We start from the raw sequence: 26,636 nt of genomic DNA on the forward strand, positions 1-26,636 counted from the left end.
GCACCTTCAATAACCTCATTCATTTAATTGGATGCAGAATTCGAGGCGCCCAAATTTTGGATGAAAAGAAAAATGGACCCTTGTTTGTAGGGGAGTCGCGCACGCGCGTGCGCATACGAGCGCAAAAGAAACCTTTGTCCCGCATGAGCAGCTTGAAAAGATTACAAGTCTGCATGCACAAGGTTGTGTAACCAAAGAGTGTGTGTTTGTGTGTCAATAAGATTTCAAATGCTGGTTCCTTTCACTGGTTTGCTAACCAAAAGAGCAGCACGGAATAACAATATATTTAAATAATTTAAGGTATCAGTTTTTCAAGATGCATTGCATTTATTGATGTATTTTCGTTTACACAGTTGTTAAAAAAATAACTTTAGTTGACTTCCAAATTTGCATTTATTTTAATTTATTTACTTTTTAAAAATATATGTATTTAAAATTTTATTAACAGTGCTGGCCAAAAGTATTGGCACCCCTGCAATTCTGTCAGATAATGGTCAATTTCTCCCAGAAAATGATTGCAATTAAAAATGCAGTTTAGTCTTCTTTGGCCAACTGCTCCAGGTCTCAGATTTGAAGGGTGTCTTCTCCAAACTGCCATTTTCAGATCTCTCCACAGGTGTTCTATGGGATTCAGGTCTGGACTCACTGCTGGCCACTTTAGAAGTCTCCAGTGCTTTCTCTCAAACCATTTTCTAGTGCTTTTTGAAGTATGTTTTGGGTCATTGTCCTGCTGGAAGACCCATGACCTCTGAGGGAGACCCAGCTTTCTCACACTGGGCCCTACATTATGCTGCAAAATTTGTTGGTAGTCTTCAGACTTCATAATGCCATGCACACGGTCAAGCAGTCTAGTGCCAGAGGCAGCAAAAAAAAAAAAAAAAAAACATCAGGGAACCTCCGCCATGTTTGATTATGGAGACAGTGTTCTTTTCTTTGAAGGCCTCGTTTTTTCCCCCCTGTAAACTCTAGGTTGATGCCTTTTCCCAAGAAGCTCTACTTTTGTCTCATCTGACCAGAGAACATTCTTCCAAAATGCTTTGGCTTTCTCAGGTAAGTTTTTGCAAACTCCAGCCTGGCTTTTTTATGTTGCTGGGTCAGAAGTGGGTTCTTCCATGGGCATCCTACCATAGAGTCCCTTTTCATTCAGATCCCGATACCCCAACGGATAGTACGGGTTGACACTGTTGTACCGTAGGACTGCAGGACAGCTTGAACTAGTTAGGATGTTAGTCGAGGTTCTTTATCCACCATCCGCACAATTGTTCGTTGAAATCTCTCGTCAATTTTTTTTTCTGTCCCCATCTAGGGAGGTTAGCCGCAGTGCCATGGGCTTTACACTTATTGATGACACTGCGCACGGTAGACACAGGAACATTCAGGTCTTTGGAGATGGACTTGTGGCCTTGAGATTGCCCATGCTTCCTCACAATTTTGCTTCTCAAGTCCTCAGACAGTTCTTTGGTCTTCATTCCTCCATGCTCAATGTGGTACACACAAGGACATAGTACAAAGGTTGAATCAACTTTAATCCATTTTAACTGGCTGCAAGTGAGACCACCTGTTATGTGCTACAGGTAAGTAAAATGTAATTTTTTTCCCTTTCCCTTTTTCATTGCAATCAAAACAAATGCAGATATTACCACCAAAGCATTTGTAATTGCAATCATTTTCTGGGAGAAATTGAGCATTATCTGACAGAAATGCAGGGGTGCCAATACTTTTGGCTAGCCTTGCATGTATGTATTTATTTCGACATTTAATTATTTTGTTATTCGTGTATTTATTTCCATTGAATTGAAATAGAATTAAAAAGTCAAATAAATAATGAAATTAATAATGAATAAATACTAACTGTAATAAAATGTTGGAAGTATATCAAAATTGACATAAATCAATAAAAATGGAATAACAACATACTGTATTTAATGATTATTTAACTCCATCCAATCATCCTTCTGCTCTGAAGAGTTTACACGTTTGTTCATTCGGTGCCAGCCCTCCCACTTCAACTCAAAGGCAGCTAATGAGTTCATTACTGTAATTTTGGTATTCGTGGTCTTTTAAAGCAGTGTTTTTCCAACCACTGTGCCGTGGCATACTACTGTGCCATAGTGTAGTGTCTGGTGTGCTGTGGAAAATCATCAAAAATGTTTTGGGGAAATGAATGTGCAAATGTTCCTTCCATTGCTGAGTGTCTGATTTCCAATGGTTGGTAATCATGCAATACTATTCCATATCAGTAGGTGTCAAAATAGCAATTTACTTTGTTAAGTGATGCCGAAGAGGTCAGAGTTATGACGGTAAGAGCGATGGTAATGGTTATTACAAAACAAAGATGCTAACTCAAAAATAGACAAAATTAATTGAATTTCTGTCAAAAGGAAGCAAGGATTGTTTCCTCTTGGAGAGTCTCTCTTGTGAGGCAATAAACAAATGCTACCCTTCATTGGAATTTACCATAGATTGCAAAGTAACGGGATTAACTTTTATCGCGGATTATACCAGTGATACCTACTCCAATACACCAGGTTCCGGTGTCACACTGAGTGAGTAACAATATGATTACCGTTATTTTCGGACGATAAGCCGCTACTTTTTTCCTTCATTTTGAATCCTGCGGCTTATAGTTCAGTGCAGCTGTTTTGTTGATTTATTTGGGTTAACAGGTAACACTTTATTTGACAGCAGTGTCATAAGACCGTCATAATTATGACATGACACTATCATGGGCATTACTGAATGCTTATGACAGATGTTATTAGGTGTCATCCGGAAAATTATGTCACTAACTCCATTTATGTCCAGCTCAGATCTTTTACATCCATTCAAAAGTGAGATCATTTGCCGGATGACACTAAATGACATCTGTTATAAGCATTCATTAATGCTCATGATAGTGTCATGTCATAATTTTAATTGTCTAATAACACTCTTATTGCGCCACTGTCAAATAAAGTGTTACCAAATAACATAACTGGCAATTAATGAAAGAACTGTCACATTAACTGAAGAAATAATTAGCACAGAACACAAATTTTGATAGTTATTTACATCTGTAGTGCTGCAATGCATGCTAGGAGGCATGTTGGACAGCAACAGTGTTGACAGCAGGTGGCAGCAGAGGTTGACCGTCTCCCCCAAGGGATTCCCTCCCAGTGTTGGCCAAATGAAGCTCCTTGAAGCAATGAAACTTTGCAGCCAATTGGTTCAAATCTGGTGGTTCATTTGGTCTTATGACAGTCGGATGATGCCGCTGTCAAATAAAGTGTTACCGGTTAATATCCTGGTGTAAATATCCCATACAGTGAGGATAGCCGCGGCTTATAGTCCAGTGCGGCTTATCTATGAACAAATGTCATTTTGGTGTAAAATTTGGTGGGTGGCGGCTTATAGTCAGGTGCGCCTTAGAGTGCGAAAGGTACGGTAATTTGTGATTGTTTTATGCTTATTCAATACAGTACACGGCTGTATAATGTTAATATAGATTACAGAAATTCATTTTTACATTTTTTGCTGGTGGTGCTCAATAAAGGTTGAAAATCACTGGTTTAAAGCAATGAAAGCCAGATAAAAACATGGCACACCTTTCATCACAATAGGTGAACTTCATGTCCATGCTGTGTCGGCTGAGGAAGGTCCTGCTGTCGAGTGGTGCGTCAATGTTGGTCGGGTGCGGGATGGGTTGGCACAGGAGAACTGTGCAGGTCATCGCCGGCTCCTTCAATCTGCACAACGGAAGCTGCGGCAAGCCCGTGTACATCTTCAGCTGGCCCGTGCAGTGCAGCACCTGAGCCGCAAGTGATTCGTGTTAACAGCTGCTTTTATTTCGCGAGCTTTCTTTTTGTCGCTCACCTTCCAGCTAGCGGACTTGAGGTTAACAGTGCGCCCTCTGTTGGTCACCGTGCATTTCATCCGCATGAAGAAATCCCGCTCCACGCTCTGCTGTTTGCCCTTCTTTCCACCTCAAGAAAGAAAAAAGGCATAATTTAAAACGTTATTTAGTTGGTCATTGCAATTCTGAAAAACTTAATCAAGTATGCAAATGACTGAAAGGTTAAAACATGTTATTGGGTGAAAATATAAGAATCTGTACAAAATACTAGCGTTGTACACATAAGGCACTAAAATGACATCATCAGTAACGAGGAGTACTATGACAAAGCGTGCTGATGCTGTACAATACGTACTTTTGGAGATCTAGTTTCAAACCGCTGGCCGCCCTACCCATGATGGCCGCCAGCTACGCACGCCGCCGTAAAAAGCACATATCAATCATCGTCCAGTCTTGTGCCATCCAATCATTCTTCTGCTGGGAATTTCAATGAGTTTATCACTAGTTTAATCCATCTGAAGCCGGAAGCCGGTAAATAATAAATAGAAACATATGGTGCTTGTGCATAACAGTGGCGATCCTGGAAGTGGCAACAGTTTTGACAGGCAGAAATGTCGTGATAAAAACTGAACGCATGCCTCTTTTACTTGGAGTATTATGCAGGTCACTTTTTTGGGTTTAATTTTCCTCAATGCATTTTTATAGACCCATGTTCGGTCGGCATCAAGTTGGGAGGGGCCAGCCCTGCAGCTGGCTGATTGGAGATAACGCGGGAGACGAGCTCTGTAAAAAACGCTCATCTACGCGTCATCCACGAGAGGACCATAAATGGGCACTGAATTGAAGCATATTATGGCGACATAGTTTTTAGGTTCGAGACAAATGTGTGGAAAAGAAAAGAGCGAGAATGCCACGTCGTGATCGTCCGCCTCCGTTGTTTACAATGCACGGCATGACGTCACTTCCTTAGTATCCGATTGTTGTATGGAGACAGATGTCTATATTAAGCGGCGGGTAATATTACCCGGCTACATTATCCGTGAACAACTAATCCGGATAATAGGCATACTAGTGTAGCAGACATGCTGTATAGTCCAACTAATTACACGTTTAAGGCTTTTATCCGTCGTAGCGTAGACGTAGCCGCACGTGAGAAAGATCCAGCTGCGGCCCGCAGTATTCACCAACCGCACCCCCTGGTTTCAACGACTATTCAGATCAAGCATTCGTCATCCACCAACCGTGCCCGCTGCTTTCAAAGACCAATCAGATCGAGCGTTCAACATCCGCCAAACGCGACCTCTGCTTTCAACAACCCTAATCCTTAAACCCTAACCCCTTTTCTGAGTCATGGGACGCAGAAGGCACCAAAAAGGGGCGTGGAAGGATGGGTGTGGAAGGCGAGTACTGCGTGACGCAGCTGGGCCTACTTGAAGTACGCCAACTGACCCATAAATACACCAGTGATTCCCTCTTGGCAATTTCATTTGGCCTTTTTATACTCGACCATTATTTTAGCTCATCCCCAGCCCAAAATAAAATTCAATCTAGTCTTCTCTGTCCATCTTGTAGCTTTATCGGAAAGAACAAAAAAAATGTGCTCGATGTGTTTACCCTAGTATTCTGTACGGTGCTAGATCTACTTGAGTGCGCTGTAACGACTTCGTGCACATGAAATGAATACTTGGTGCATACGAAGTAGTAGCTCGTGCACATGAGCAATTTGAGCGTGCGCACGAGTTTTTCATTTTCTGGGGCTCTGTACTAATAGAGTGAAAATATCCTTATTTTTTTATTGTGGACTTTTGTTATTATGTTTTGTTGACAACCCATTTTGGTCGCTGCAATATGAAGCCTTCTGATTGGCTAACAGCAGTTACGTGTCACACTTCACTTTAATTTGAAACCAAAACCCGAGAGGCTCGTAAATACGCCCCTTTTCATCTTCTTGGACTTTTCATTTCTCGCCGTGCGTCATTTGTTGGCAAGCGCGTGACTTTTTGGGGCGCACTCAAGGATGGTGACGAGAGGAAAAGCAAGTAAGAAACAAAGCAGATTGCTGCGCTTGCGCCGCTGATAAGCTATCAACGGCATGTGCGTAGTGTCATGCGTGTGTGATTTTCTCTCACACTCTCACAGAGTTGCAGTTTGCTGTCGACACGACCTCTGAGCCCGGGCTGCGCTAGCATGTCACTCTCATGAGATAGAGGACGTTACGTAAGCAGTATGGGCTTTACTTTTGACCCACAAGCCCATTGAAATTGGGTCAATGCTGATGTCAGCACCATGTGTATACAGTAATGGATCGGAAATTTAAAAAAAAAAATGTAAACGTGCAATAGGCATCTGATTCGTTCATTCGCCCCTTCCGGTCCAAATGGATCAGACGTCTATCGCCGTCAATGACGGACAATGAGTTGTTTTATGTGTAAAGGAGATGGATAAGGAAAAAGTGACTTGGAATTGGCAAAATTTATTAAAATTTAATCTGTGTTTATTTTTTCCATTTATATTTTATATATTTATTCATTTATTTCAAGATCCTTTCCAAGTTCCAAATGGTTCTTTACATTTTTAAAAAATTCCAATTAAAGACAAAAAAACATGTTTATTAAAATCCTTCATTCATTCATTCAATTTTACATTATTCCGATTTTTAGCTAATTTCATGTGCATGTATTTCTATGCATTTACTTCATGTTTTTTAAATTTGATATATTTATGTACTTACAAGTGTCAATATTTATTTGATTTGATTTATATTTTAATAATCGTTAGAATCCTACTGCAAACGTAGCCAGCCACATTTACTGTGAAAACCAGTTTGAAAATGTATTTGTCTACATTTTTAATACATTTTGCTAGCAGTATTTTTATTTTAACATTTATTTTAGGTATAGTATTTATATGTATGTATTGTATTATATATGTGGATTTATTCATTTAAGCATTTATCAACAGTTTTGCTTTATTGAACCTTATCTATTTCGTTAGTCATTGTCATTAATTTACTTTTTTTAAACATTTATTTCAAGTTCTGTTTGTATAAATTTATAGTTTTTTTCTACTTTGATTTCTCTTTTTTTCCCAACTACATACTAAATGATTATTTCAATCTAATCTAATTCAACATTTATTTTAACTTCACTTTATTTCAACATAAACGATGTATTTTTATGAATTCATATTTATTTTTCTTTTTATATGTATTTCAATTTGTATTGATTATACGATTATTTCAATTTAATCTATTTCAAGATTCATGTACTAAATTTTTATCACTATTTTACAATGTTTTAAAATATATATTTATTTCACTTTTTTCCCCCCCGACAACAGTGGTGTCTGAAATGATAAAATACTAATTCACACATTAAGCTTTTGATTGCCTATGACTGACTGGTCATCGTTAACAAAAAAAAAAAAAAAAAAAAAATCAACAAAACGTGTGCATTTGTCAACTAAAAACGACTGACTTGCTGTTTTGAGGCTGAGGTTCTCTCTGATCTCGTCGTGGTCACACGGGTGCGTGAAGTCGAAGATGCTTTGGCCGGTCAGCTCCACCTGAATGTAAAAAAAAAAAAAATACACGTTCAACATTCCACACCGATGCGAGGAAAAGCTTTTTGGGAGCCCTGAAAATAAAGCAGATGACGCTTGGTCGCCGTGGTTACTCACACCAACACAAAAATGGCTTGATGATGAAGATGATGATTGGTCTGGTCTTAAAAGCAACGCTGGCTGAGCGACTAATCTGTCTGTTGCTCGACTAAATTTCATTATGTAGTCAAACGGACTTTTAAGATACGCGTAAACATGTTAGGAGAAAACATAAGTGCCATTTAGTGGCCCGACATGCGGAGATAACGCAATTATCTGTTTATTTATTATTTAGGATTTTGGCTGTGAACAGATGATAGATGAGGACCGTACTAAGGGACAGGTGGCTTACTCATTTTTAACTCATTGGCTGACACTGACGGCGGTGGACGTCAAATCCATTTTGACGGGGAGAGGACGAATGAATGTTCGTTTAATCGCCCTCCCCAAAATCAAAATGGATTGGACGTCTAGCGCTGTCAATGGAAGCCAATGAGTGCCTTATAAATACATAAGATGAATGGTAATTAAAATGGCGTTGAAAGATGAGCATTCACAGCCAAGGATTTGGCATCCATTGTTGTCAATGGCATTCAATGAGTTAAAAAAATCTATACAAACCATTTGTGTAAAAAAAGTGTGATGCCCAACCCTTTATGGGGCGCACATTTCATAAATACAGTACTGTGAATTTTACAAAACTTTGGAAGTCTATTGTGGGCAAGAACCCTAGTTTATTTCAAATGGAAATGCCCCCAAATCAACAGGAAATGACAGTAGGATTTTGTTTCTTTTAATTTACTGGTCTGCAGAGCTAAGCATCCCTACATAATTTCTCCAGAATTTGCCCGCCCCCGCCCCCCAAACCAAAAAAAAAATCATCATAAACCAAACTTACTATATAGAAAATAACTGAAAGGTCACATAACTAAAGAAAAAAAAATCCTTCAGGGACAATAATTAATTAATTACAAACATCAGAGTTAGCATTTTCTAGTAAATTAGGTTACAAACATCAGAGTTTGCATTTTCTAGTAAATTTAGTTCAGTGGGAAACTCAAGAGTCACATGAATGGACGTAAATCATCATTAATGGCGCTGAAAGTTTTTATCACTCATTAAAATCCCAGCTTTTTCTTTTAAACATTCATGATCTTATTGGTGTGGAGACAACTCAGCGCCTCCTACGGTCATGGAGGCCAAACGACAAGGGGTAACTGAAGCAGAATTGCCCCATGACGTGATTAGTTTCACTTGTTTTTGTGTACCTGCGTAAGTCCCATGAACTTGCTGATGTTCTCCGACAGGAAGATCATGTCGCCGTCCGACGTTACCACGGTGATGAAGCCCTCCAGAGAGTTAAGGTACAGGCTACTCATCTGCTTGTCGCCGCCACCGCTGTGGCCGTCTAAGGGCGAACACAAAAACACACACATTAGGGCAAACCTGTTTGTGTGCACATGCTACAATGCCCGCACGATTTGAACAATTAGTTCTTTGAGCATGAACACTCTTAACTCATTCCTGCCATTGACCGCAATTGACATCCAACCCGTTTGTGCGCAAGAGCAATTTTTGAGCAAGTAGTAGGGTGACAATAAGTCGTTGATAACAGACCTGACATGCAAGAAAAATCAGCATGTGAATTTAGTCAGTCATTCTGACTCTAATTTGCGACAAATGCAAATGTAAGGGTGAATATGTTTACAAACCTTTTGTAGTAACTCTTTCAGTTGATGATAAACATTTAAGTGAGTCTGTTACTAGTAGATGTCCAAACGATTTAAACTAAGAGAATTTTTTTTTTTTTTTTTTTAACAAACATGTTCAGCTGCTGAGACATGAAGAATGGAAATCTGAGTCTCTTTATTGGCCGAAGAGTTTTTAATGTGCCACATGGGAGTTTCCCCATAATGGTTGTTTATATTGTGTTGTTTATTCAGAGAGCAGCTGGAGAGAAAAGGGTTTTGGAGGAACAGAGCAAAAGCAAGAGTGATACAAAAAAACAAAACAAAAAACAAACAAAAAAAATCACTAAATATATTGCTCCCTAATACAGCACAGTTGCTGTTGCCGGTCCTCTGAGAATGATGTGATTTCTGATCACGTGATAAGATCAGGTACGCCCATTATTATTTTGTAATTAATTATTCTATTTTTTGTATGGTACATACATACACACACATGCACATATGTTAACAGCCCGATGTGATGTCCACATGACAATGGCAGTTCTCAATTATAACTTTTTCTTATTATTAATATGTCTATTTTTATGAATAAAAAGATACATTAACAAAGTGTTAAAAAAAACACACAATTTATGAAATAAAAACACAAATACACTCATGCTCATGGTTAATAACACTCTAAAGTAGATATATTTGGAATTTCATAGGTAAGTGATGAAGTCATTTTGATTAGTCGACAAACAAGCCACAAAATTGCTCTAAAAAGTTTTCAGATGTGGACGCTCTTTTCAGACAACAGGTAGCATGAATCCATGCCAGAATACAAAACTTTAAAAATGCAAAAATTAACGCAAAAAAAAAGTTTGCCTATAATTTAATCAACCATCATTCAAGCACATTTTTGTGTGTGCATGTGTGTGTGTGTTTCTTTCCCCACAAAGGAAAGTAGTAAACGTGGGAGGGGTGTTTTGTCCAAGGGGAAGATGGCAGTTCCTCCAGTGCTTCCCTCCGATAAGAATTTGCCTTCTCCAAACTTCCAGTGTGTCCATGGGGGACCAGAATCTGGCCGCTGGCCCAAATGGTGGCTGACGCCCCCTGGGTTGGGGCGGGGGGGCGGTGGTTCTCACGGGGGAGACTCTGGGGTCCTGTCCAAAAGGCTGGTGGCGGACACCTTTGGCCTACATACGAAGCGCTGATTAGTGGACTTTTGCGGCCCGCTTGCACTTTTCCTCTATTCTTCTAGGGTTGCATAAGCCATTTTCATGACCGATAGGGAAAATGTTAACTAACTAATTAACTGGCCATTGACAGCGCTAGATTGGATGTGTATGGCTGTCCATGGCTAGCAAGGCAAGTGTATTAAATTTGTAAGGGCTCGGGCGGCGCCATTTTGGATTAGCCGCAGCATCCTCATTGATTAAGACCTGTAAAAACAGCATTGCAATAATCCAAGCTATTAAAAATGAATGATTATTCTATTTTATTTATTTTTCTTTAAAAAAAACAAAACAATTAATATACTCTGGTTTCTGTAGTCTTCATTAAATGCAAATGAGTTTTTTTTTTTCATTATTAAATTATATATCTCAAATATACTGTATATATCTTGTTCTTATATTCTCTTTGCTTATTTTTTTTTTTAAGTATTTGTTGTTTTATTTATTTTTTTATTTGTTATTTATGTAAAAAAGATAATACAGTGCTATCTCGACATACGATCGCTTTGACACACTATCTTTTCGACATCCGACATAAAATTTGACTCGCCATTTGTTCCTACATTCGATGACATGCTCGAAATACGACGATTTATGACCGCGCCGCATTTTTGTTAATTTGCCGTAAGACGGACGCACGGCGGATTTTCTTGTGAGAGAAATCAACACTTGTACCAAGAAGATTAGTGCAGGTGGTGAAAAAAGGAAAAAGGTGACGCTTACCATTGAAATGAAGATGGAAATGATAGAAAAATATGAACGTGGTGTGCGCATCCATGAACTGGCTCAACAATACGGCCGTAGAATGTCTACAATCTCGACAGTCCTCCTCCGACCTCCGTTCGCCAGTCTTTAAAAAGTTGACAATTACTTTGTCAGGTTTTTAATCATTTATTCCAAAACTTGTGCAACACAACACTCCAACAGTCCTCCTCAGTTAACTGCATCAAAACATTAAAAGAGAAAGTAAAGTCTCTACCGCACTCTATCTCACTGTCACATCAGCCATCTGGTGCGTTCAGGTACAGCACGCAAAACACGTCAGCCACATTAGAACCCGAGTCGCTACATTATTACAGGAATTGTTATTGTTATTTTTATATCATTATTATGATTTTTATTTATAATTTATTTGTTTTCCTATGTGTAATAGCCATTTGTAATCGTACCAGCAGTATTTATTAAGGACTTAGTGCAAAAATTTCAGGCTATGGAACAAATTCATGGAATTCTAATGTATTTTTATGGGAAAATCCTGCTCGACATACGACCATTTCGACTTACAAACAGGGTCCTTGAACAAATTAACTAAAACATTTTGCATACACTAACCTAACTGTCAATAACACTTGGTTTTATGTATATGCAAACCGACGAGTAACTCATTGCCAAAACAATCAGAAACTAATTGACTCTGAAAACAATTGGTTTTGTTTTTTTTCTAATTGTTGTGTGAAATAAGCTCCAATTTGCAGCAAAAACCTAACTTAAAGGAACGTGCGCAAATCGGCGCCATGTAGCGGGTATGTTATGGCTTGCCGCCGCAACACGAGCAGCCAGTCCTTTACTTCCTCTCCAATCGGTCCTCGCATCTCCCAAGCTTTTTAATCATGACTCTCATCTCACCCTGTCCTCATATGCACTTTGTGTACCTCCCCACTCCTCCTGCCTTTCATTCACTCGGCACAAAAGAAATTGCCATATCCGCAATGTGAAAAACAAGACTTGTCATGTGGAGCTCAGGTGCTTTAAACCAAAACTGCAACTTTGACTCAAATTTACCAGAATATTGCAATCTTTGAGTGAACGATCACTGCCAAAATGGCTTCAAACGCTTGTGTTTGAGTGCCATTGATGGCGCTAGACGTCCAATCTGTCTTGACTGGCAGGGCGTGAATGAACATTCCTTCACTCAAATCAGCGACTGAGTGCGTACTAGGGGTGCGACAAAATATGGAAAAGGTGATATATCGTGATATTTTATATCCTAACAGGTTATCAATATATGCTCTTGGCAAGAATGGATATATCATTTTAAAAAGGAGTTACTTTAACCCTTTAACACCGAACGTGTCGGCAGCGACGCGTTTACGCATATTGTCTTTGAAGCTTCGTCACGCTGTAATTACGTCACCCACGTGCCGCTGGTTGGTCTCATTTGAAAGTGCGGAAGTTGATGTCCACACCAGTTTTTATTTGAAGTCAATCGACCAAGAAAAACGCAAGATAATGTCATTTGAATTTGATATTTTTATTGCACTCATAAATATGCATTAAAACGCTGCATGGACCATGTATCTATCTCCATATTTCCATCATTTCTTGTCCTTTGTCAAACCCGAAAGCAGCACAAAAGACTACATATCCCAAGAGCCATTGTGATGTCAAGAAGGACGAACCGAAATTTCCGAGCGAGGCGCCAACTAATGAAAGGGAGGCATGCGAAGCAAGCAACGGCAGGTTGGTTTGAGCGAGTGACTTTGAAACGTGCAGAATAAATCTAAAACTACATTTAGTGCAAGCTAATGCATTATTTCATAAACTCAAGGAAGAAGATCAGCCGTATTTGTCGTTGTTTTCTTTGGATGAGTCGCCGTCTCGGCGAGTAGAAGTGACAGCAGCGCGCAAACGGCGAAAGAGTTGGCTGTGTGACATTGTGTGTGACGCAGCTCCGTGATTGGGTCACATGCCTGAATTTGAATTAAACTGAACTACTTGTCAATATTTTTTAAAATACTTTTTTTCAATGTTATATTTTTTTTTTCTTCACTATAATCTTTTCAATTTTATGTAGATGTGTGTTCAAGATGCTTGATTGCATGTACGTATATACTTTTAATAAGGTGATGGGTACAACACCTAACTTCACAAAGAGATATCCTCCAAACCCTTTGTGTGTTAGATGATATATATATAATCTTTTTTCTCACTATTTTCCACTGTATATAACCTGTTTTGACCATAGTATGTGTAAAGGCCAAAAACGCCTATGACCATACCTGCTGTTTGTGTTAAATTGTCAAACATAAAACTATTCAATCTTATTTTTTTCTATTGAATGTTTATCCTAACAAGTTGAATAAATATTATCAGGCTTCAAAATGTTTGGTCGAGCATGTTTGATTGTCAATGGGACATCAACATTACAAATTTTGGAAAAAAAGATTTTGGAATTTTTTTTTTTTTTTTTTGTCTTTTTGGGTCCAAAATGTGGATTATAATTTGTCAGTGAAGAAAACAACAGTTTGGACATGAAGTTCAAGGTGTCCTGAAAAAATGGACCCAACTTGGCCATTGTAAACATTTTTTTCTTTGAAATATAAAGGCAACATCAAATGCATGCAAATTCAGCCAAAATAGGCTTAGGTGTTAAAGGGCTAAAAAAGGAACCAAAAAGTTGCTACCGAAATCTTCAAGGATAGTGTCTTTGTTGACTCAATGGCTACCACTGACGGCACGAGACGCCCAATTCATTATTTAGACTAGGAAGGGTGTTCATTGGAAACCAGAGCATTTGCAACCAGTCTTCCCGATTTTCGGTGAATTTACAGGTCACTTTTTGTTCATTTTAGGGCATTTGCAGGGGATTTCCTGTTGTGTTTGAGTCACTGCCTATACATTTGGAGAGATTCCCGGGTCACTTCTTGTTCTGTAACCAAAAATTGACAAGAAGTAATCCAATAGTGCCCCAAAATCGACAGGAAATTACCAAGAAATGCTACACAATCGGCTGTAAGTGACTGAAAATTAACAGCAAATGACGGGAAATGCCCCGAAATTCAACTCATTGACCACCATAGACGTCCAATCCGTTTGAAGTGGGAGGGTGGCGGCGAATGAACGTTCGTTCATTCGCCGCCACCCTCCCACTTCAAACGGATTGGACGTCTACAAGTGATAAACTTAATTTAATTTACAGCAGAAGGCTCTTTATTACTTGTTGTAAAATATTGTAAAATGATTTCCTGACCCATGTATTCATCATTGTTATATCGCTATATTGTGAGATGATCGTTATCGTGAGGTATGTATCACGATTTGCATCGTATCGTAAGTTACCCAGAGGTTTTCACCCCAAGTGCGTACCTGTGCCGAAGAGTCGTCGCGTGCGCAGGAAGCTGATGGCCAGCCGCATGATGGACGCTTTGTCCAGGTGAGCGCTAACGCTGTGCGGAAGTGGAAGCTGGTGGGCCAACTCGTAGAAAACTTCGGTCTCTTTGCTACGGCGGCAGCGAGCGGCGTCGCGGGATTTCTCTTTGCGACGCTCTGAGCTGCTCCTGGCAAAAATTGGGATGTAAAAAGCCATCAAAACTACATTAGGAGAAAAAAAGTCATAATATTGCGAGATTAAAGTCATATTACGAGTTATAAATCGGACTACTGCGAGATTTGTTATATTATTCATACTTACATACCGTATTGGCCCGAATATAAGACGGACCTGATTATAAGACGACCCCCTCTTTTTGAAGACTCAAGTTTGAAAAGAAGACTTTTTGAACATTTTTATACAGAGAATAATTACAGTACATCCGAAACAAATGATTATAACAATATATTTGAGAGAAAAAGCATGTTATTTTGCCTCATTCAAATCTTAATATCTGAACATTTAAATATGTAAACTAAAGTGCAATCACATTCGTTAATGAATGGCTTCTAGTTTTTGAAATGTAAATAAACCAATCAATTATGATAAAACAACAAAATTGCAAAAACTGCATTAACCATCAAAGTGAAGTCTAACTGTAACTGTAGTCTTGAAACAAATCTGAATAGGGAAAACCACTGCAATAAAATAATGCAAACTGGTTAAACTTGAGCGTAGCTGAGATCTGTCATGACAGAACATCGCTTCAATAATATCTGGCGCCATCTAGCGTCGTGAATGGGCATAACATCTAGACCGCGAATGTAAGACGACCCCCTCTTTTTCAATCTTATTTCAATGCAAAAAACACCGTCTTAAATTCGGGCCAATACGGTATTACTTGAATAAGCTAAATTAGCTACTACGTACTTTACGCAGCCTGTCTGTTGAAATGAATCATAAGTGAAACCGATTCTTAAATACAGTCTTAGAAGATGCGCAATAATGTTTGGGTTAGGGTTAGGCTCCTCCCACTTCAAATGGATAGGACATCTATCGCTGTCAATGGCAGTCACTGAGTGAAGGGGTGGGCCGTATTAAATCTACACCCAACAGAAACAAAGATAAACACAACTATACAGCCAGGGAACAAAAGAAGAATATGGGAATTAAAAGTATGTGGTTCAACTGGTGAACAAACACAACAAAGAAAAACATACAGTCACATGTGGTGTGACATTTTAGGGTGTATTTCCAAGAAGGAATTGCCTGAGCTTGCCTTACACATCAATATGGACAATTTCTTGTTCATTATCACATGATTTTTTTTGAGTCTGAGCATTTTCACCAAAAATGTATATCAGCCACAAATAATTATTTAATCCGTTCATCCATATACAGTATAAATCACATCATATTGATGCCTGCTTAAAAAAACAAGGAAATCATTTTTTAAGAATGACTTGCACATGTTTTGAGTGACGATTTTACTGTCGTATATACAGTGCTGACCAAAAATATTGACACCCCTGCAATTCTGTCAGGTAATGTTCAATTTCTCCCAGAAAATGATTGCAATTACAAATGCTTCGGTAGTAATACCTTTTCATTTATTTTGCTTGCAATGGAAAAACACAAAAGCGAATGAAAAAAAAAAATCTTTATCATTTTACACAAAACTCCAAAAATGGGCCGGACAAAAGTATTGGCACCCTCAGCCTAATACTTGACAGCACAACCTTTAGACAAAATAATTGCAAACAACCACTTCCGGTATCCATCAATGAGATTTGTACAATGCTCTGCTGGAAATTTAGACCATTCTTCTTTGGCCAACTGCTCCAGGTCTCTGAGATTTGAAGGGTGCCTTCTCCAAACTGCCATTTTCAGATCTATCCACAGGTGTTCTATGGGATTCAGATGTGGACTTATTGCTGGCCACTTTAGGAGTCTCCAGTGCTTTCTCTCAAACCATTTTCTATTGCTTTTTGAAGTGTGTTTTGGGTCATTGTCCTGATGGAAGACCCATGACCTCTGAGGGAGACCTAGCTTTCTCACACTGGGCCCTACATTATGCTGCAAAATTTGTTGGTATTCTTCAGACTTCATAATGCCAAGCACACCGTCAAGAAGTCCAGTGCCGGAGGTAGCAAAGCAACCACAAAACATCAGGGAACATCCGCCATGTTTGACTGTAGGGACCGTGTTCTTAACTTTGAAGGCCGCGTTTTTTTTTTCCCCCTGCAAACTCTATGTTGATGCATTTTCCCAAAAAGCTCTACTTTTGTCTCATCTGACCAGAGAACATTCTTCCAAGAGGGTTTTGGCTTTCTCAGGTAAGTTTTGACAAACTCCAGCCTGGCTTTCTTATGTCTCTGGGTCAGAGGTGGGGTCTTCCTGTGTATCCTACCATAGAGTTCGTTTTCATTCAGACGCCGACAGATAGTACGGGTTGACACTGTTGTACCCTCAGACTGTAGGACAGCTTGAACTTGTTTGGATGTTAGTCGAGGTTCTTTATCCACCATCTGCTCAATCTTGCGTTGAAATCTGTTGTCAATTTTTCTTTTAAGCCATGGGCTTACACTTATTTATGACACTGCACACGGTAGACACAGGAACATTCAGGTCCTTGGAGATGGACTTGTAGCCTTGAAATTGCCCATGCTTCCTCACAATTTTGTTTCTCAAGTCCTCAGACAGTTCTTTGGTCTTCTTTCTTTTCTCCATGCTCAATATGGTACACACAAGCACACAAGACAGAGGTTGAGTCAACTTTAATCCATTTTAACTGGCTGCAAGTGTGATTTAGTCATTGCCACCACCTTTTATATGCCACAGGTAAGTAACAGTTGGTGTTAATTACACAAATTAGAGAAACATCACATGATTTTTCAAAGGGTGTCAATACTTTTGTTGGGCCCATTTTTGGAGTTTTGTGAGAAATGGTAATGATTTAATTTTTTTTTCATTCTCTTTTGTGTTTTTTCATTGCAAGCAAAGTAAATGAAGACATTACATTTGTAAGTGCAATCATTTTCTGGGAGAAACTGAGCATTATCTGACAGAATTGCAGGGCTGCCTTTACGTTTGCCCAGCACTTTATGCACTGTTCTATTAATTGAGGCTAAACATTTTAGCTTCAAATGGCCATTGAACGCAAAAATTATGCACCGAAAAAAGTTGAAATATCAAAAACATTCAAATATGTAATTAGCAAAAGCATATACAGTAGTACCTCAAATTACGATCACTTCAACGCACACGATCTTTGCGACATCAGACATAAAATTTGACTCGCCAATTGTTCCTACATCCGACAACATGCTTGAAATACAACGATTTATGACATCGCCGCAGACGGACGAACGGCGGATTTTCTTGTGAGAGAAACCAGCAAGGATTCAAAGAAAGTTAGTGCAAGTGATGAAAAAAGAAAAAAGTTGACTTGAAATGAAGATGGAAAAAAATGAGTGCGCGTCCGTGAACTGGCTCGACAATACGGCCGTGGAATGTCTACAATACTCCTCTGGCCTCCGTTTGTCAGTCTTTATAAGTTAAAGCGACAATTATTATTTTGGTAACATTGCCAAAGAAATTGTTTCGTCAGGTTTTTCATCATTTATTTCAGAACGTGTGCAACATAACATGCCTACTGTCCGCCGCAGTTGACGCCAACAACAAAACATTAAAAGAGAAAGTAAAATCTCTACCACACTCCCTATGTTACTGCCACGTCAGCCACACAGTGCGTTCAGGTACAGCATGCAAAACACATCTGCCACATTAGTAGTCGATTTATTACATTGTTACAGGAATTATTAATTATTATTACGTCCTATACTGTATTGTTATTCCGATTTTTATTTATAATGTATTTGTTTTTCAATGTGTAATTGCCATTGGTAAAACATCGCCAAAGAAATCGCCAGCTTCGTGAGGTTTTTAATCATTTATTTCACAAGCTGTGCAACACAACATGCCTACTGTCCGCCACAGCTGACGCCAACAACATAACATTAAAAGAGAAAGTAAAATCTCTACCGCACCCTCTATCTTACTGCAACGTCAGCCACACGGTGCGTTTAGGTACAGCACGCAAAACACATCTGCCACATTAGGAGCCAATTCATTACATTATAACAGGAATTATTAATTATTATTACTATACTTTATTGTTATTCCGATTTCAATTTATAATGTATTTATAATGTATTTGTTTTTCCAATGTGTAATTGCCATTGGTAAAACATCGCCAAAGAAATCGCCAGCTTCGTGAGGTTTTTAATCATTTCACAAGCTGTGCAACACAACATGCCTCCTGTCCGCCACAGTTGACGCCAACAACATAACTTTAAAAGAGAAAGTAAAATCTCTACCGCACCCTCTATCTTACTGCAACGTCAGCCACACGGTGCGTTTAGGTACAGCACGCAAAACACATCTGCCACATTAGGAGCCAATTCATTACATTATAACAGGAATTATTAATTATTATTACTATACTTTATTGTTATTCCGATTTCAATTTATAATGTATTTGTAATTGCCATTTGTAATAGTACCAGCAGTATTTATTAAGGATTTAGTGTAGGTTTTCGGGCCGTGGAACGAATTAATGGAATTATAAAGTATTCTTATGGGAAAATCCTGCTCGAGGACCATTTCGACTTAAAAACAAGGTCCTGGAACGAATTAACTTTGTATGTAGGGGTACCACTGTATTTGCAAATTTCTCATTTTGATTAGTTACCAATTGAATCAGTCTGCTTTCATTAAAAAAGACAATTCTGAATAATTAGTGGGTTTTCCTTTTTCATTTTTAATGAAAAAAAAAGTGGTTCCTTTGGATTTTTTTTTTCATTCATCTTCCAAGCTGATAATTCTAACAATGGAGGTGGGGGTGCTGGAGCCTATCCAGCTAACTATGGGCAGTAGGCCCATTTTTTAAATTAATTAAATTATATATATATACAGTATTTTAACTAAATATGCACCGATACCAGTATCGGCAGGGGGGGCCGATCCGGCCCGAAATGGTATCAGCGAGTACCAACACAGAGGGCACCGATACCATTTACCGGTCCAGTATTACAACACTTGACCGCAACCTGTTCTTCTCCTGATGCTCACTACACTCTTTGTTGTGTGATGACCCGTGATCTCTTTGCATGTCAAGTAGCTATCGCTATTGGCCTGCTCCAGACCAATGAGAGCGGGCCAATAGCTGGCTCTTAACCAGTGCCGGGGCAGCTTTTTCATATGTAGGAAAAACAAACTACAAGAGGAAAATGTCAGCGGTCGGGAAATATTTCAGCTAATAATTTACGCCGAGTACAATGGCGGCATGCGAGATTTGCTGCCTGAGAGTTTCTAGAGGTGGCGTTAATTCGGCAAGTTTCAATACCTCGAACCTGATAAAACATTTGAAGCCGAAACGTGAATGGACACAAAGAGTTTGAGGCTACAACAGCAGCAACTGCTACACAGAGAAGGGGCTGGACCGGAGCAACAAACCCTGGTCAGTTTACCTCGTCTACTTTACTTTGTCTTTTACTGAAAGAAACGCCGCAGTAATTTGAGACCTGTCTCAAAAGTAGGGTTGCCACCTTTCAAAAATAGAAATAAGGGACGTTCCCCTCAGGCCCAAAGCCGTACAGGTGACGAAAAAAGGAACATCACCAAAACTCCTAAAATGCAGAGAAATGTATCTATTTATATATTCCGTATTGGTTCAATACGCAACGCAACTTTTAACTCCCAATTCAAAACGATTCCTTATTTCAAAGGATCGGTGGTAAGCCTATTCAAAAGTGCTGTAGAAGTAAGCAAAGCAAAGTACGCTAAGCTAAATGGCTAAGTGTGTGTTGCTGCTGTTGCACAGAGAGGAAGGCTAATAGAGAGACAGGATGCTGTGGTCAATTATCATTACTTATAATTTCATGAAAATTGCACTGTTCGGCCTTTGAGAGCCAAAACTCAGGGTTTAAAAAAAAAAAAAAAAAAAAGTTTATTGATTATTAAGTCAGTGTATTGATTATTAATTATGGGTAAATGGGTAATGGGTAATGGGTAATGGTTAATGGTTAATGGTTAATGGGTAACGGGTAACGGGTATGGTATGGTATGGTATGGTACGGTATGATATCTGTATTGGCCGATACTGCACAACCAAGTATCGGTATTAGGGCCAAAAAATTGTATCTGTGCAACACTAGTTTTAACCCTTAAGATCGATTTTGATTACTTTTATATCAATTATTATTGTAGATTGTTTTTATTCTTACTATACGGCGGAAAACACAGACAAGACTGAAAAAGCAGTTTCTGCTCTTGCACTCCTCTTTAAAAGAAACTGCTGTATTTAAAGCCAAAACAACTGTTGTGTTTGATAGAACAATATGTCTATGCTGTCATAGCAGATTCATGGCGCATTAAGCCCCCTATTTTTAATTTGCCCGTTTTACCCTGAAAACCCCCATTTGCAGACGTCGCGCAATCGCTTTTGTTTCAACCCAGCCATAAAACGAAGGTAATTAATTATATTTATTATTCCAAATGTCTGTCATTTTAAGCTTAGAATCATTAATTGATGTCTCATTTCGTTTTTACAAAAAAAAAAAAAAAAAAAAAAAAAAAAAAAAAAAACGACTTAAGAAAATTATTCACTCGCATAAGTTGGGGGAAAAAACTTTTAAAAAGGTAAATATATGAAAAAGAAAATGTTCTCTCGCCTCCAGATAGTTTTTAAAACAGCAAACCCTTTTTTTTTTTTTTTTAAATGCCCTCCTTTTCAAAAATTTTCTTCCCCCAGAAAATGGAGATTTTAAGCTTTCCAATGATGTATCACACATGCATATAGGACAATTTTGAAATTTGGCCAAATTGGGGGTCTCAGAGCAGAACTTCAAGGCACCTGAGTGTTTTCCGCCATGTATATATTATTTATTGTACAGGGTGACCTAGGAAAAAGGACTCAAAAATTTGAATATGTGTAATTTCTGTAATGTAGCAGTAACTTCAGTTTTTTTTTTTCATAATATCATACATCATACTAAAAAAAAAAACTAGTTTACATCCAATTAATTTCGACAGGGACAGCAAATGAACAAAAGTTCAAATGAACGCTCAAAATGAATTGACGGCTAGCGCCATCAATGGGAGCGAATGAGTGCCTTATAAAGGGTTAAATACATCAGGAGAATTATGATTACATCCAATTAACAAAATTGATTGTAGTTTAATTTTATCACCATTTATTTCTCAATTGGTCAACACATCCCCAAATTGGTCAATTTTGAAGAATAAACAGTGTGTTTCCAACTAAAGGCAGACGCTCACAGAATGTCGATGACAAGATAACATCCTGGAAAGGCTGAGAAGAGAGCTCTATGATTTTTTTTATCCAATGTGCCATCATTGTGTCTCTGTGTTGTTTATACTCATTAACCTACACTAAATTGTGAGTGTGTGTGGTCACTCTTTGATTGTGCGCGTCTATTGTCAACGTATACAGACGCAGGATGCCAAACAATCGGGCGGCGGCGGCAGCAGGACTCCTGGCGGGGCACGGATGCTTGTGATGTACTCGCAAAGCATTTCCTGTCTGGAAGGCCAACATGTGACCGAGTTCAAGCGATAACGTTCAACCGTGTGCCAACTAGTGAAAAGCTTCCTGCTAGGCAAATGTTGTGAACTTTCAGACTCACTCGCAAAGGTTGAAAATAGATTTTTGCACCAAAAAGTCTCATGGCTTAATTCTAACAGATAATGTGAAACATCTTTTGACAGGCAAACCGAATTCATGAATGTGTACAATCATGTAGAGTCATGTTGTGTACAAAACAATTCTCCTAGCTTAAAGTGCGTACGACATGAGAAAAAAAGTCTTAAATAGGAAAATTATGTGAATTAGATTCATATTTTGAGACGATTCGACTATATACAACAATTTAGCAAAGCGCAGATGACAAGAAATTAGTCTTTTAATCTGCTAGTTAGCCACGCCTACCATTATACGGCTCTAGAGTCTCCAACGGGTGGATGACGTCAGCGGAGTCACGATTTCATCTGATTTAGTATGCAGCCCATTGAGGGGGAATTATTCACAACAAGGAAAACGCGAAGAAGGGAGCCGCAAAATGTCATTGTTTCAGTTTCTCTACTCCAATATTTTTACAGGATATTGTTTTATCCAAGTATTTTCCCCAATAGCTAAATAAATGGCTTGAGAAGGACCTGTGGGCCCATTGAGGGGGAATTATTCACAACGAGGAAAACGAGAAGAAGAGAGACGCAAAATGTCATTGTTTCAGTTTCTCTACTCCAATATTTTTACAGGATATTGTTTTTATCCAAGTATTTTCCCCAATAGCTAAATAAATGGATTGAGAAGGACCAGTCAGCCCGTTGAGGGGGAATTATTCAGAAAGAGGAAAACATGATGAAGAGAGCCGCAAAATGTCATTGTTTCAGTATCTCTACTCCAATATTTTTACAGGATATTATTTTTTATCCAAGTATTTTTCCCCAATAGCTAAATAAATGGCATGGTCATGACAAATAGTCTTGTGCTAAATGGAATATGAAATAATAAAAAAGCATTTATTCAAGAGGACATGGCAAAATTACTCCATTATGGTCAAAACTGTCGACTTCACCTTTATTGTCGCACCTCCCGAACGATATTTTATGCAACCTAAATCGGGCTTATGTCATTTCCCTTCCCCGGCTTCGGAGAATGTAAACAAACCAAGAAGCGTGACAGCTAGCTGACATGCTAACCTGAACCGAGTGATGTTTCAAACTCTTCGAAGCGGAAAATCACACATAACTAGCCTGGAATTTCACATGACGACTGGGTTGTCGATTGTCTTCGCCGATCAGCAAGCCGCCTGGCGGAGAGCAATTTACAGCTAGTTCCTAGCTACTACGGACAGGGGAGCTCGCCGGGGAAGCACCTGGACAATGACCGCTGCCAATCAATGACAATGAAATGCCAATCCATGATCAAACCTGAGTAGTCCTTTATTTAAAGAAAGTTTTTACTGTTTACTTTGTAATCGCTGTATTTCGCGGCTATTTTTAACTCCTACTTGCAATTTCTGATCAGTCGGAATATTTGACAGAACACCGGGCACATGAAGAGGGCTATAAACCGAGTATAGTTCTCTCCCAGCGGGGGGATGTGCGACAAGCCGCCGGTCGTCGGCTGAGGGGACAAGGAGCATGTCACAAAATGCAAGCCACCAACATATTAAAATGATCCCAGTATTTGACATAATACAAAACACAATGTTTACTCATGTCCTCGTAAGTCCCATGGTCCCACAGTAGTAGGGCTTGTTTTGGCCAATATCCACCGGTGAATGGGAACCTTTTAAAACCCCAAAAAGGCACACACACCTCTCCCTCGTGCAGCAAGATTTTTCTGCAGCCGTTTGGCTGGTGTGATGTGAAAAATAAATGTATTAATCTGCAAAATCAGCTGAATCCTTAGTCCTCATACAACAGTACAGTTGTATAGTGAAGAGGACTCCTTCCTCCGTACACGTCACAGCACCCTCTTTCTCAACTCGAGACTGTTGCCGGAAGTCACTCATTTTCATGGCGCGGGATTCAAAAAACTAAAATATAGAGATCGCTTCCACACACATCCAAGCGGTCCATATCATTCAGGAGCATAAAATACCGCGTGTATTATGAAATAAACATGCTTTTTCGTGTCACAGGCACTTTAATGCTAAATGACAATATGACACATATTTTATTATAAATTAGCACATATATCTTCCAGACATACTGGGGATGTGTAAAAGTAGATGTGTTCATCATTTTGACACCAAAAAAATCTTCTAGCTTCATGCTAACGGATTATGTGAAACATCCATGATATGCTAACAGAAATTAGCATGAATATCTTCTCAGACTCACTTGAGATATGTGAAAATAGATTTAGTGTTTATCATTTTGGCCCTCAATAATCTTCTAGTATCAACCTAATGGATTGGAGTCTGTCAAAACTCTTTGACAGGCTAACAGAAATTTGCATAAATATCTCCCAGACTCGCTTGAGATGTCTAAAATAGGGTGTGCTGTGATCATTTTGTCTTCTAGCTTCATGCTAATGGATTATGCGAAACGTCTTTTACAGAATAATAGAATTTAGATCTTCCTTTACTTTCAGTGCAGCAAACTCACTCCAGAAGTTCAGTGAGGATCTCTGAATGATCCAATGTTGTCCTAAATGACCGATGATGATAAATAGAATCCACCTGTGTGTAATCAAGTCTCCGTATAAATGCACCTGCTCTGTGATAGTCTCAGTGTGCAGAGAGCATTATGAAAACCAAGGAGCACACCAGGCAGGTCCGAGATACTGTTGTGGAGAAGTTTAAAGCCGGATTTGGATACAAAAAGATTTCCCAAGCTTTAAACATCTCAAGGAGCACTGTGCAAGCCATCATATTGAAATGGAAGGAGCATCAGTCCACTACAAATCTACCAAGACCCGGCCGTCCTTCCAAACTTTCTTCTCAAACAAGGAGAAAACTGATCAGAGATGCAGCCAAGAGGCCCATGATCACTCTGGATGAACTGCAGAGATCTACAGCTGAGGTGGGAGAGTGTCTATAGGACAACAATCAGTCGTACACTGCACAAATCTGGCCTTTATGGAAGAGTGGCAAGAAGAAAGCCATTTCTCAAAGATATCCATAAAAAGTCTCATTTAAAATTTGCCACAAGCCACCTGGGAGACACACCAAACATGTGGAAGAAGGTGCTCTGGTCAGATGAAACCAAAATTGAACTTTTTGGCCACAATGCAAAACGATATGTTTGGCGTAAAAGCAACACAGCTCATCGCCCTGAACACACCATCCCCACTGTCAAACATGGTGGTGGCAGCATCATGGTTTGGGCCTGCTTTTCTTCAGCAGGGACAGGGAAGATGGTTAAAATTGACGGAAAGATGGATGCAGCCAAATACAGGAACATTCTGGAAGAAAACCTGTTGGTATCTGCACAAGACCTGAGACTGGGACGGAGATTTATCTTCCAACAGGACAATGATCCAAAACATAAAGCCAAATCTACAATGGAATGGTTCAAAAATAAACGTATCCAGGTGTTAGAATGGCCAAGTCAAAGTCCAGACCTGAATCCAATCGAGAATCTGTGGAAAGAGCTGAAGACTGCTGTTCACAAACACTCTCCATCCAACCTCACTGAGCTCGAGCTGTTTTGCAAGGAAGAATGGGCAAGAATGTCAGTCTCTCGATGTGCAAAACTGATAGAAACATACCCCAAGCGACTTGCAGCTGTAATTGGAGCAAAAGGTGGCGCTACAAAGTATTAACGCAAGGGGGCCGAATAATATTGCACGCCCCACTTTTCAGTTTTTTATTTGTTAAAAAAGTTTAAATTATCCAATAAATGTTGTTCCACTTCACGATTGTGTCCCACTTGTTGTTGATTCTTGACAAAAAAATTAAAATTTTATATCTTTATGTTTGAAGCCTGAAATGTGGCGAAAGGTTGCAAGGTTTAAGGGGGCCGAATACTTTTGCAAGGCACTGTATATATATGTATATATATATATATATATATATATATATATATATACACTTGTATTTTTAAAAAAGTCAAAGCAAGATGAGTTTTCAGCGACCCTATCTCTGATATAAGGGACTCAAACACATTCCAAAGCAAGGATCAATCAATGTACACTCACTCACTGCAGATGAGTTCATCAAAGGGACTCCAGCCAAATATGTCAATATTTGATAAGGTTTGCCTGAGCAACACTGTTGCATGCCAAACGATAATGTGGACTACAAAGGACTACAAATATGGATGAAAAAATGAGCTTTTGATGGAATGGAGTGGAATAATGCATCTGGACTAGGAACAAGGCATATGCCAGTATGAGATTTTGACGGTATGATAACCTGAAGCCAAAATATCACTGTTTCACGGTATTGCAATTACATCTCTTAAGCCTGAGTTATACTCCCGCGTTGCGTTGACGGCGTAGCGCCTACGGCGTCATTCGACATATGATAGTTCTGCGGCCAGGTGACGCGTTGGTCTGCAATTCACCGCCAAGCCACTAGAGGGGTGTAGCGTTGTAATCGTACGGTTTTGGGGCATGCTTGTTTACTTCCGCTAGTCGGAGAAATAAACAATGCAAGATGGGACTCTTG

General features: G+C 39.1%; 1 protein-coding gene across 3 annotated transcripts in view; it reads right to left on the bottom strand.

Annotated features, from left to right (window-relative positions):
• The window catches only part of epas1b (endothelial PAS domain protein 1b), a 54,790-nt gene that overhangs the window by 11,820 nt on the left and 16,334 nt on the right, over positions 1 to 26,636 (bottom strand). The window contains exons 2-6 of one of the 3 annotated variants that reach the window (XM_057847660.1): positions 14,427 to 14,617; positions 8,701 to 8,840; positions 7,309 to 7,396; positions 3,853 to 3,962; positions 3,585 to 3,787 (exon numbers count right to left, since the gene is read on the bottom strand). In XM_057847660.1, the coding sequence (XP_057703643.1) occupies positions 3,585 to 3,787; positions 3,853 to 3,962; positions 7,309 to 7,396; positions 8,701 to 8,840; positions 14,427 to 14,617 (732 nt within the window). Of the gene's footprint in view, positions 1 to 3,584; positions 3,788 to 3,852; positions 3,963 to 7,308; positions 7,397 to 8,700; positions 8,841 to 13,744; positions 13,947 to 14,426; positions 14,618 to 26,636 lie in introns of those variants that run through there. The other 2 variants (XM_057847662.1, XM_057847661.1) reach the window with 2 other exon arrangements.

Source organism: Corythoichthys intestinalis, chromosome 10 (genome assembly GCF_030265065.1).
Source record: "Corythoichthys intestinalis isolate RoL2023-P3 chromosome 10, ASM3026506v1, whole genome shotgun sequence".
Taxonomy (NCBI): domain Eukaryota; kingdom Metazoa; phylum Chordata; class Actinopteri; order Syngnathiformes; family Syngnathidae; genus Corythoichthys; species Corythoichthys intestinalis.